Source organism: Cuculus canorus, chromosome 9 (assembly GCF_017976375.1).
Source record: "Cuculus canorus isolate bCucCan1 chromosome 9, bCucCan1.pri, whole genome shotgun sequence".
NCBI classification, from domain to species: Eukaryota; Metazoa; Chordata; class Aves; order Cuculiformes; family Cuculidae; genus Cuculus; species Cuculus canorus.
Genome location: NC_071409.1, coordinates 12,259,785 through 12,271,826, shown reverse-complemented (window position 1 = coordinate 12,271,826; position 12,042 = coordinate 12,259,785). Strand labels below are relative to the sequence as shown.

Below are 12,042 nucleotides of genomic sequence, written 5' to 3'. Positions count from 1 at the left end.
ACATGCACCCAGCCAGCCCTGGGATGGTCAGAGCGACGCACGGACCAGCTAGACTCCCTGGGAGCTTGTGACCTGCCTGGGAGAGCAGCGTACACTTTAAGGGCTCTCCTTCCGGGGCCTAAGTTGGAACAGTCTAGGGTGGCAGCAGCCATGGAGACAGCCCCAAGGGCAAGAGAAGCAACACCTATGTGCATTCAGCCATACCAATGGAACAGACAGTGACGCACAAAGGAACTCAGTTGACATGAGCCAAGCAGCATTCGGCACTGAAGGGAGCCAAGTGAGCTCCTCTCCACCCCAGGGTGGTGCTGGGTAAACCCTCAGGTCCCTGCCCCAGGGAGAAGGACTGTGCAGGAGGCTGTTGACTACTCTGTCAAGAAGCTTTTCGAGGTCTCAGCTCACTCTCCAGAAGCCATCCTGATGCTGTTAGACAGCCAAGCTCTTCTAGATACTTTACCCCAGGTAGAAGCCCAGATCCGTGGGCTCTGTGACCACAGCCACTAAACCTCTCCCAAACCCACCAATCCTCTCCCAGCCCCACCAGCCTGTACAGGTTTATCCTCAGCACAAATAAATCTCTTGGCAGAGGGAAAATCAAGTGCAGCTCCTGACTCTTCTGGGTCATTCCCCAGCCGTGCACTGCAGAGAAACAAACAGCTCTTGGAACCGAGGGTGGAAAACTGCACTTTAATGGAGAGGTCACAGAGCAGCACCCAACAGCCTCACAGGAAGGTGCTGAGTCTCCCAACACCATGCAGGTCCCCACCCCAAGGAACATCCCATCATGCACACAAACATAGGGCTGCTTGTGCCAACACTGTCTCACAGGTTGCCACGAGCAGGCAATACCATGGGATGCACATCAAATGTAACCCTTGTCCCATTGGAGTGATCCTCAGACAGTCTAGCACCACCATACCGTGAGTAGAGGTAAGCTGGACTCTTCTGTGGCCATGCCACAGCTGGAGGAGGCACGGTAGCCACTGGACACAGGTGCTCCTAGGGGACAGTGTGGCCCCTGCCAGTGATTCTCAGAGCAGCCAATGCTTCCTGACCCCTCCCCAGCACGCACCATGAGCATCGCCACTGCCTGAGGGCTGTGAGCCAGCAGCCAGACTGGGCACACAGGAGGGGGATGCTTGGGGTGGGAAGAGGAAGAGGAGAGGGGAAGAGACGGTGTAGCTTTGCCAGGCAGAGTGGGGCCAGACTGCTCACCAGCTAGTAGGGTGCACACAAGGGTGCTGAGGCAGCAAGGAGCAGAGATGGGGTGCAGCAGGAGAGTCCCCTAGGGCAGGAGCCCCACTATGCCCCAGTAGCTCTTGGGCACAAGTGCAGAAGCATCTCCCAGTCCCTGGCAGAGAACCCTCACAGGGGGAAAGGCAATTGCAATGTGCCCTTGGGAAGGGGCAGCCGGAACAGAAGGGAGCAGGTCCAACTCTCCCTTCTGTTTCACGCCCGTCACTCCACCTCTCAAAGTACCTTGCAGCAGTGGCCAGTGCAAGCTTCCTGCTCACCCACCTGGTTGTGGCAAGGTGCTGTGAGCAGGGGCATGGCCACAGAAGGGTTAGCACCAGCGTGATACGAAGGCTCAGGGGATCTACTGCTCCACCCACACATGGGCACGTGGCCCAATAGCTCTCCTGGCAGGAGATGCACAAGCGTGAGGGGAACAGGAGGCTGCAAGATGCTGGCTGTGCTCTGTGCCGCGTTGCCTGTGGGCAGGGAGGGCAGCTTAGACGCAGCAAGTCACTCAGGGCGTTCCAGCGTAGCAGCAGCACCAGACCCAGGCTGCCCAGCCCTCGGGATCCCTGCCCAGACGCAGGAAAGCTACAAAGCAGCACAGGGACGCAGCTCCGCTTGGGGCGAAGGTGCTTGCTTGGCTCCTGGCCCTGCGTGGTGGCTGGCACACGCCTGCCCGGGCAAGGACAGAGACTGAAGGCATGGAGGAGGGGGAAGAGGGGCTGGGGGAGGTCAGCAGACAGTGCAAGGGCAGACATCATCAGAGGGAACCATGTAATGTGAAGGGTGGGGAAGTCTTGTTGACTGGGGTAAGCACCATCATGGCCAGGCTGTGGGTCCCCGCTAGAGGAGTCCGTCAGCATCCCACACTCTGGCTGCTGCGTCCAGCCAGGGGATGAGCACAGAGGCTGCACTGGGGGCAGGAGGGGCTGGGGACAGGGAGCAGCCGTGGGACGTCACCCAGAGGGACACCCTGCTGCAGAGCAAGGACGGTGCAAAGCAGAGCAGGACAGGGAGATGCGCAGCATGTGGGGGGATGCCAGCCTGTCCAAATGGGTAAGGGCAGCTGACACAGAGACAGGGGCTTTGTGTGCCTCAGCTCCACAGGGAGGGCACGCCTCACCAGCACATCTCCTCTCAGGCTTCATTAGGTGCTTTCATTTTCATAAGCTCAACATGGCTCTTCTTCCTACAGCCATAGACCACTAGTGCCACAAGAGCGGCAAGCAGGGCCACGCATACCAGGACAATGACTGCCACCATCACCCCACTCTGCACACGTGTCAGCCCCCACCACCCCCTCTCCTCTTCCTCCTCCTTCTCTGCCTCCTCTTGAGGAGAGGCTGGCAGGCCCATGGGGGGCTCCGTCCAGGCACCCTCTGGCAATGCTGCCTCAGAGGGATGAGGGGGGAGCAGGGTGCTGGGGTGGGGGGAGGCAGTCGAGGACCGGGGGCCAAGGAGCTGATCCTGTAGCAGCCCAGAGATGGGGGTGCCCCGCAGGGTGGGGGGTTGGGCACAGAGAGGGGGTGTCTCGCCCACCTTGTGGGGGTTGTCCTCCAGCCAGCTCTGCAGGGACAGGATGCCCTCATCACAGCGCCAGGAGTTGTTGTGCAGCTTTACCTCTTGCAGGGCTGACAGTGGGGAGAAGATGCCAGCAGGCAGGTACTCCAGGGTGTTGGCGTGCAGCTGCAAGTGCCGCAGCCCCGGGGTGGCCTTGAAGAGGCCCCGTGGCAGCACGTGCAGCTGGTTGTGGTGCAGGGAGAGGTTCTGCAGTTTGGGCAGCCCCTCCAGCACCTGGGCATCCAAGCGGCGCAGGGCATTGGAGTGCAGCGACAGCTCCAGCAGCTCCCCCAAGCCCCGGAAAGCCCCTGGTGCCACTGAGCGTAGTCGGTTCTTGCTGAGGACGAGGAGCTGCAGTTGGGTGAGGTTGCTGAAGACAGCATCAGGGAGGGTGGTGAGTTCGTTCTCATAGAGCCACAGCTCCCGCAGGTCAGGCATGGGCCCGAAGGCACTGGGGGAGATGTCCCGCAGGCGGTTGACGTGCAGGGTGATCTTGGCAAGGGCATGCAGAGGCAAGAAGACACCGCTTGGCAGGGTAGCAAGGAGGTTGTTGGACAGGTAGAGCTTCTGGAGGTTCCTGTTGTGGACAAAGAGCTCTGGGGATATCGTCTCCAGCTGGTTCTGGTGCAGCCCCAGCTCCTGCAACTCTGGTAGCCCATCGAAGGCACCCGCAGGGATCTGCCTGAGCTGGTTCTCATAGAGCCGCAGCACCTGCAGCCGTGCCAGCCGCTCAAAGGCCCGGGCTGGCAGGCGGTCAATGTTGTTCCTGGCCAGGTTGAGCTTGGTGAGGCTGGTGAGCTGGTCAAACACCCCCTCCTTCAGCTCCTGCAGGTTGTTCCCGTGCAGCTGCAGCTCCTTGAGGTTGCTCAGGTGGGCGAAGTGTGCAGGCTCAACCTGGATGATCTGGTTACTGGAGAGAAGAAGCGACTCCAGCTTGTCCAGAGGCTGGAAGACCTGCACTGGGAGATTCTGAAGCTTATTGCTAGCCAGGCTGAGGTAGCGCAGGTCGGGCAGGTGCTGGAAGGCCCTGGGGCTGATGCGCGTCAGGTTGTTCTTCTCAATGCGCAGCCCAATCAGCAGGGAGGCGTTGCCGAAGGACGCGTCTCCCAGCTCAGTAATGCGTGTGTTGATGATCTGGAGGGTCATGGCATTTGCAGGAATGGGGCTGGGGACTGCAGTGATGCTGGCACCAGAGCACTCTACCTGGGCGATGCGGACACATTGGCACAGCTCTGGACACTGGCCATCAGCCAGCTGGACACATACCAGTAGCAGCAGTGACCACCACCAGCCTCCCCACTCCATTGGGCCTGCAGCAAAAACAAAGGAGGAAGGCTAAGGCTCTAGAATTTCCCAGCTCCCCAGGGCTCCTGCCAGGGATGAGTGCTGGAAAGGGCCCTGAAAAGGGGAAAAGGGCCTTTTCCCTGGAAAGGGCCACTGAGTGTGTGGTCACTCTCCCTCCCCTAGCATGGCAGCAAGGCAAAGGATGGCAAGTGAGGAAGACTGGGGGCAGGCAGATCTGGGCACAGCCCAGGCAGGAGTGCAGAACAGGACAGAGCCGGGGGCTGTGGCGCCTGACTGCCATACCACAGCTATTAGTGGCATCCCTGACGTCCCCCTCTCTCGGCGTCTCCAGCAGCCAGGAGCGTGGTGGTTTCCTGTTTTGCAGGGAATTTGATGAGCTGCTTCCAGTGGTGCTGGTCTCCTGGCACCATCAAACAGCCAAGATCTTCACCAGAATCAGCCCATGGCACCCACAGCTGAATGTGTCCTAGGGATGCTGTGTGGAGGCAGGGAAACTGATGCCCCCATCCCCAGCACCCTTGAGCACTCCTCTGGCTCTGCCCAGCAGCAGGCAGCTCTGAGCTCCTGTCACAGAGCCAAGAGCAGCACTGGCACCCACTGCCTGGGCACGCATTAACTTCAGTCCTACAGGAGCCTACGTCAGCCAAGACCTCTGCCAGCTCCGCCAGCCTAGGCTTGGTACTGAGCTGTCTCTCTCTGCACTCCAACCCCGGCAGAGGGTCTTTGCCAGTGTTGGCTATGAGAGCAGCAGGGTGTCTAGTGGAGGTACCTGTAGGCAGGGTAGTCCCACGGGTAGTGCCTGTGCAAGCCCCGGAGTGCAGTGGGAGCAAGGTCTTTACAGCAAGTTCCTCCATCGCTCCACAAGCACAGCTGGCACAGACACCCTCTCCTCTCTCCGCTGGTTTAGGAGCTTTCCCATCTGTGTACATCAAAGCTGCAGCCTTGTGCCAGCCTGGCAAGGAGTGGCCCCCACTAACAGCTTTGAGTGGCACAAGGGAAAGACAAGACCCACAGCTCCCCAACCCCCAAGAACAGCTCAGCCAGATGGGAAAATCCCACAGCACAGTGTCCTGGCTGGCACAGCACCCCGAGGTGCTGCGGGCACAGCCCCAGCCCCGTTCCACGCTTCTTCCAGGGAACACTCTTGCTCTTTGGTGGGGAGGGAGGAACCTTCCACAAGCCAGCACAGTTTATGTTTTCCATATGGAAACAATCTGCATCCAAGAACAGCTTTGTTTATAGCAAGCCATTTATAAACTTCCCCAAAACGCTCTGCACATCAAAAGCCCTGCTCATGTCACACCCTGGTAAGGCAGCTCAGAGAGCATCCAAGCTGGAGCACCCTTTAGGAAAGGCAGCTGCAAACAATTTATCTCCTCTTTTCTTCTAGGGATAAAAAGTTTACAGACCAAGGAGCTGAATATTCCCTACTGCTCAGCCCCTCAGCATCCCACTGCTCCTCACTTCAGCCCCCCCAAATGTTACTTTCTCCTCTTTGATTTTCTTTATGGATTATTCTTCATGATACCTTGCTTGTGTAACTGTTTCAGCTCCCACAATTCCTAAGTGGTCTCAGTTAGCTGAAGAACCCTTGTTAGACATTTCCATCAAATCAAAAAGATGCTGAACATGCACATCCCACCGCTGCCCTTCAGAGCTACCCCAGGAATCCCCCAGGCCCAGGTCATGCTTGGAAGGGCTCTAGTGGAAAGGAGACTTACCCGAGTGTCCTGCAGCCACGAGCGCCGAGCAAGTACAGCTCTGTGCTGGCAAGAGAGCTGAGTGTGGTTCATGCTTCCCCTCCCAGTATATAACCCGTCCAAATCAATGAATCAGCACAGGGGCAGTGTCGGGGTTAGGGAAAACACTGGAGCAGAGCTGCTTCCAACTCCTATTTCCTCGGCAAACAGAGCAAACATCTCAAGGATGGAGTTCTGGGTTTCCCTCTCCTGAACCCCAGTGCTTGTTTGAAGACAATCAGACAGCCCTGTGAGGATTCTGCTCTTGTCAGCCAGCACCTGGGTAGCAGCTCAGCCCCAGGAGCCTCCCTGGTGGGACACTACTGGGTGCCCTGCCTGTAGGGGCAGGTGAGGCAAAGCCAGGACCCTAGGCATGATCCTGCCCCTTGCTGGCACGTATTCACGCTGGGGCTGCTCCATGGCATTGACTTGGCTCCCCGCTTACAGTCCCTGAGTGTGTCAGGACCTGCGGCTGTGCCCCAGCCCAGAGCCAGCAGTGCAGGCAGCTCCCCAGCACAGCGCGCCTGCCTGGGTCACAGCTCTTGCTCAGTCCCCCCACGCACTGAAGAAAAAGGACAAGGAAACGAAAAGCATCCACTCCAGGGTTCTGCCCTGCAAGTGCCTTGCCCAGCCCAGCCATGAGGCGGGCACCAGGCAGGGGTCAGTGGCATTGCCGGTGCCAGCCGGAGGCCAGGCTGCTACAGAGGCTCCGCAGCAAGCCAGCGCATCTCCCACCAGCACTGTCGAGCCTGCAGATGCTGAGAAAGCCCCTTGGCATTGATTGCGGGCAGCCTTGCAACCCTAAAGCGGCACATGCTGCCATCTCCCCGGGGCTGCCACAGCTGTGCTGCAGCCCATATGCTGCTCTGACACGAGGGTGATGGAGCCCAGCACCCAGCGGAGTTTGGGAAGCAGAGCACAAGCCCCAACCCTTCACTTGTTCAGGGGCATCTGCCGCCACCCCTGCCCTGCTCCCTCCTGCCCACATAGGTGCATAGGGGTGCCCTTATTCACTGCCGCCCAGCTGAAGACCCCCCCTCACCCACCTCTCCTGGGCAGCTCCAGTCCAGCAGCCTCCAGGAACGGATATTCAGGAGGAAGCAACTGAGGAAAGCCAGCATGCGCGGCCCTATGGGGCTTCCTGAGGCTGGAGTAGCCCCGTGCTAACCACGGGGCAGCTGGAATTTCCCTGACCACATCTAATCCCGTCTCAGCCCACCCATGTTTCCGCTGGCCGCAGCAGCCCCTGCTCAGGTCCCAGCCGGTGCTAAGGAGCTGCCGGAGATGGGAGCAGCCCAGGGCTGCTGTCAGAGAGTGGGAAGGAAGGCCGACTCCATCCCTGCGCCGCAGCATGCTGCGCTGTGAGGGGTGAGGGGGCGCAGGGCAGGGACCCTGCCAAGTGGAGCTCGGACCAGGATGAACAACAAACTGCAGGGACAGAGAGGGGGCTTTCCAGTCAGACTCTAAGGAAGGTGACCGGGACCATGGGAAGAGGGCAGGAAGCGGGATCGCGGTGGGATGTAGTCACCCTCAGATGGCACGGTGGGGGCTGGATGTCCGCAGGCCGCTCCCCAGCTGGGGACCGAGCGCTGGGGCTGCTCTGCCACACTGCCTGCCCCCGGGACACAGCCCAGGGACCGGGGCACAGAGAAGAGGCATTTTGAAAATACCACCCCAGAGTGCTTTAGCTCACACTCTGTTGACACAGTAGATTTTTCCCAGCATTGAGGTTCCCGAAATAACCTCCCCGTTTTCTTGACAGCGATGCAGCCGGAGGTCAGGCAGCGGGCTTGGGAGCTGCCCGCTCCCTGAAGCCCTGGCACAAGAGCAGGATTCTTATGGCCTTATCGCACCCTTATCACTGGCTCTATCTGCCCGCCACCAGTGCCAGAGCTGCTGGGCTCCTGCCTGCTCTGACTCATCCCAGAAGCACACAGCTTTTCAGTAAGGCAATACAGAAATGAAACCCCAGCACTTCTGAAAAACCACCACTCCAAACCCAGTCCGACACAGGAATGTCGGACTCGGCTCCTTCCAAGCAGCGCTGCCCCAGCGTGGAACAGGATGCAGTGGTGGGTACCCTCAAACTCCCTGCCCCCAGGACGAGGGAATCAGGTTATGGTAACTATGACCATGCAGAGCACCCAAAGTTTCAGAGAAGCCCAGGTAACAGCCCTGCCAAAGACCCAGCTGCTTCTACCCAGGCCTCGGAAACAGGGTCTGGCCCCTGGCTGGAAACGAAGAGTCCGTTGTCAAGACATCTGTAAAAATATCATGAAGGCGAGTAACAGTGCAAGCCCATGCACAGCACCCGAGACCAGCTCCCTCTGCTCTGCCCAGGTGAGCACGCAGGAGCTTGCCCCAGGCTACGGGCAAGGGCGAGAAGCTGTGGGGCAGGCAGGGAAAGGGAGAAGCAGACATGCATTACACATCTGGAGGGGAGAAACAGCTCCCAGAGGCAGCGTGTGGATGTTATTGAGGGTGAGATAAACATTCTGCAAAGGGAGGCTGCTCTAAGTAGCTGGGAGCTGACACTGTGCTGGATGGAGCACAGCGTCAGCACTGAGCAAGCCTCATGCTATAGGAAAGCCCCAGGGTCCACATGGGCCAGGGGAAGGCTGAACACCCTAGACCAGGCCCAGGATGCCATGGAGTCACTGCTGCGTCCCTACACGTCTAAGGAGACAATGGAACCCAAGAGTGGGCACATGCCAGACCCTGTGCCCCTGTGAGATGGGGCTGGCAGCAAAATCAGTCACAGCTGAGCTAGAGGGGCGGGTCCTTCCCCTAGAAACCCCAGCCCTCCTTGCTGTCTCTGACCACACAAACATGTTCTTATTCCATCACCAAAGGCAGTGGCCAAACGCTGGGAAAAGCAAGAGCTCGTACTACTGCCCCACAGCCCAGGCACTGCCGGCAGTCGCAGCCCAGTCTGGAGGTGCCTTTGCACCTAAAAGCCCCTGTCACCTTCTAAGGGAATCCCTCCACGTGCTACTGAGCTCACAGGAGGGCTGGAGGTCTTGTGGCAAGGGGTCTCAGCTAGCCCTGGCTGGGGCTCTTGGAGGCTGGCAGAGCCAGAAGCAGGCAACGCTTGGTGATGCCACACCATTTGCATTTAACACAGTCTGGGTTCCCAGCCCCACCACTGCTCCTGTCCATCCTGTGACCGCTCGCACAAGCCCTGGTACTCTCCTGTACTGAGCTCAACACCCAAAATGCCACCAGCCAGGGAAGTCTCAGGAGCTCCAGAACAGCACTATCCCCCATTTTTGGGGAGGTCAGCCTCACTCTCGGGCAGCAGGATAGTCCTGGGTCCATCCGTGCTGGCACTGCTCCAGCACATCCCCACAGCCAGGCTGACGAGCACAGCAAAGCTGAGCAGCTCTGAATCACCAAGGGACTCAAGACAGCTTGGAAAAAATCATGTAATTGCTAAAATTAGCAGCTTGTGGGCTTGGCCGAGGGAACTCATTGCTCATCTGCCAAACAGCTGAGCACGTTCACCCACGCCACACTGCTGCAGGGCTCGGCAGTCCTGCTTCTCCCCGGCTCTCGCCTCAGCCTGTGCTCCCCACACACCTCAGTATCCCAGCTAAATTGACACCCTTTGGAGGGACAGGAGGTCCCCAGGTCCTACTGCTCTCCACAACGCAGGGCTGGGACTCCCTCTGTTACTTTGCATGGCAGCAAAGGTCATTATGCTATGAGAAACCCCCATGGTGGCCCCTCATGCTCACACAGACCAGCTGGCCCAGGGCATCATGCCAAGCTCTGCTCTGCTGAAGGGGAGGAGGAGGGCGGAGGGCTGGGCCAGGGACCCTTGGTGCTCCAGCACAGGGGGAACACTTCCAGGCCTGAGCTGTGCAGTAGGACATGTTGGCCCAAGCCACAGCTGATGGGTGAGGGAGGATGCATTGTCACCTAGGGACTGGTGGTGCCCCACCCCCCCATCCACCTCAGAGAGGCACCAGCAGCTCCTTCTCCACCATACTCCCCACCGTACTTTGAGGAGCTCAAACAAGAGAGCTTTAGAGTCTATTGCATTTTGAGTTCCCTGCTTGAGGTATGCAGGGCTAGGGCTGCTGGTCATGGCTAGATGATGCCCCACCTGCATCTGGAGCAAGGAATGAGGACAGGTCCTGCCTTCCCTGGGGAAGCACACGTGCAGGGTGGGAGCTTTGGGAATGAGCAGCAGCCCCAGTCCCTCCAGAAGAGGCAGCAGGGATGGCCATCAGGATAACCTCCATCCAAGCACCAGCACAAGACCCACCATAAAACCTCTTGGAGCTCAAGGGAAACACTATTTAGGAACTCGAGCACCAGTGGGACTTGCCTGGCCAGCAGGACCGTCTCCTTCAGGCTCAGCCCTGGCCTGAGCCCCAAGCCTCGAGCGTTAGCAGCAGCACACAGGGCTTGGCGGAGGCTCAGGGCAGCATTGGGCGGAAAGGAATGTGAGGCTTGCAGCCAAGTCCGCCTGGAGAGATAATCCTAAGCGGAAAGAGCTTGTCCGATGGATGCTGCGAGAGGAGGGAAGGACCAGCTGGAGGGGGAGGCAATGGCCACGGCTGTCCCTGCTCATGCACTGTGTCTGCTGGACCACCTTCCCCCATTCTCCATCTCCATAAAGCCAGCTGTGGCAGCAGGAAGTGCCCCAGGGACCTCCTCCTGACACTCCAAGGGGAAAAGTGCCCTATCTCTCCCTGGTGCCCAGCAGAGGAGTGCACAACAGGCTGTGGAGCTGCAGCCAGCTCTTGCTGGCTCCCTGCCCTGGGCTTTTTTCATCTAGAGAGACCCAAAGGCAGAGCTGGAAGCCTGGCATGTCAGAGAGAAACATGACAGTCTACAGCAGCAATTGCACAAGAGGCGCTGAGCCTAGCGGCATGATGACTCTGGGTGCTTCCCACTCCATAACGAAAAGCAGGACTCATCCACTATGTGCCAGGCACGAGGCTTTGCCAGGGCTCATCTGCCCATAAACACCCAGGAGGGAAGGGGATGTGAACCCAGACTCCATCTAGGAAAACAGAGTCATAACGCATCTGTAGCTTTCCCATCTCTGGATGAAACAGGGACAAAGCAGGAGCTTCAGGCCTCCTGATCATTTTGAGAGTCTGTAAGCTCACAGCCTTGTGTAAACACACAACCCCAGCCTTGGCCTGCAGCTATGTGCCTTTGGCTGTGCCTCCTCCCGGCTATTCTGTCATCCCTACAAAATGCAGTGTTGCGATATCCCAGCTGCTGAATCAGCTTCCTCAGGAGATGTGAGCTGGTTAGAGGCCTGGAGGAGACCTGGCCAGTTCTCTGCGATGTTAGGCAGAGGATGGCAGAGTTCCTGCCTTTATAGCCAGCACACTCCTGGGCATCCTCTCCAAGCACAGCTGCCAACATGTACCTTCTTTTTGACACCAGGAGAGGGAGGATTCGAGGTGCAGGCTCCAATCTTGCTGCTATGTGCTGGGGCTGAGCTGTATTTAGTAGGCAGTCACCTGAGCTCACTCCCTTCTGCAAGCAGCAACAAGGGCCCTTCCAGCAGCTACTGGCCTTACGTGGCAGAGGTGACACAGAAAGGGCAGAGATGCAGGAGACACGAGCACTCTGGTGGCTTGCAAAGTTTCTGCAGCAGCTGGGAAATAGGCAGAGAGTTGCATTTACAGCAGCAATTAACTCCCTCCTTGCCACCTTGTTCTTCAGGGATTCTGTGCATTCGAGTCCCAACAAATGAAGGAGAAAGATACTGAAGTGACATCAGGCTGGAAACATGCTGTGTACTCCCATGGTCTGGTATGGGGGTCAGAGCTCCCACTGCTCCCGGATTTCCTAAACCAGAGAGGAAGGAGGAGCAACCACCATGGAAAGAAGTGTTGAAGGGAGCAGAAAGAGTTACAGATGACCCTTGGCTAGCCTGCACTGGTGTCGTAACCCAAGCACTCCCAACTAGGACGGGGTCCCAGAGGCAGTGCCTCAACTTGGAGTCCTGGTTAACATGCAGGGCTATTAACAGTGATGCTGCATCCTGTACAACAGCCAAGGGTGTGGAGAAGATTCCCTCAAACACTGAGTGTAGACATGCTTTGCATCTACCCTTTCCTCAGCAGCAGGGATCCCCTGGACCAGGGATTAGATAATTCCAACCTTTCCCAGCCCACTGTCCCCCGGCAAGTTCAGCCTCATTGTAAAGGTTGGACATTAGGTCATGGAG

The 12,042-nt window shown here is 58.3% G+C and overlaps 1 protein-coding gene across 2 annotated transcripts; it reads right to left on the bottom strand.

The window, feature by feature from the left end:
• Positions 1–527: 527 nt before the first annotated feature.
• Positions 528–7,457, bottom strand: LRRC15 (leucine rich repeat containing 15). Of its 2 annotated transcripts, none has more exons than XM_054075061.1 (2): positions 6,890–7,457; positions 528–4,109 (listed from the first exon to the last, which is right to left on the bottom strand). In XM_054075061.1, the coding sequence occupies exons 1-2, from the start codon at positions 7,194–7,196 to the stop codon at positions 2,377–2,379; spliced, it is 2,040 nt and encodes a 679-aa protein (XP_053931036.1). In that variant the 5' UTR covers positions 7,197–7,457; the 3' UTR covers positions 528–2,376. The 2 variants fall into 2 exon arrangements, with proteins under 2 accessions (XP_053931036.1, XP_009563898.2); XM_009565603.2 differs by lacking the exon at positions 6,890–7,457 and adding an exon at positions 5,826–6,018 and having other exon boundaries at positions 551–4,109.
• Positions 7,458–12,042: the final 4,585 nt, after the last annotated feature.

Bases quoted from the DNA above. Each gene is read 5' to 3' on its own strand.
- LRRC15 (XM_054075061.1), bottom strand. From the start codon at position 7,196: ATGCTGCGGCGCAGGGATGGAGTCGGCCTTCCTTCCCACTCTCTGACA. The intron at 4,110-6,889 runs GTGGGTGAGGGG...TTTTTGCTGCAG, and splicing joins ACTGGAGCTGCCCAGGAGAG to GCCCAATGGAGTGGGGAGGC.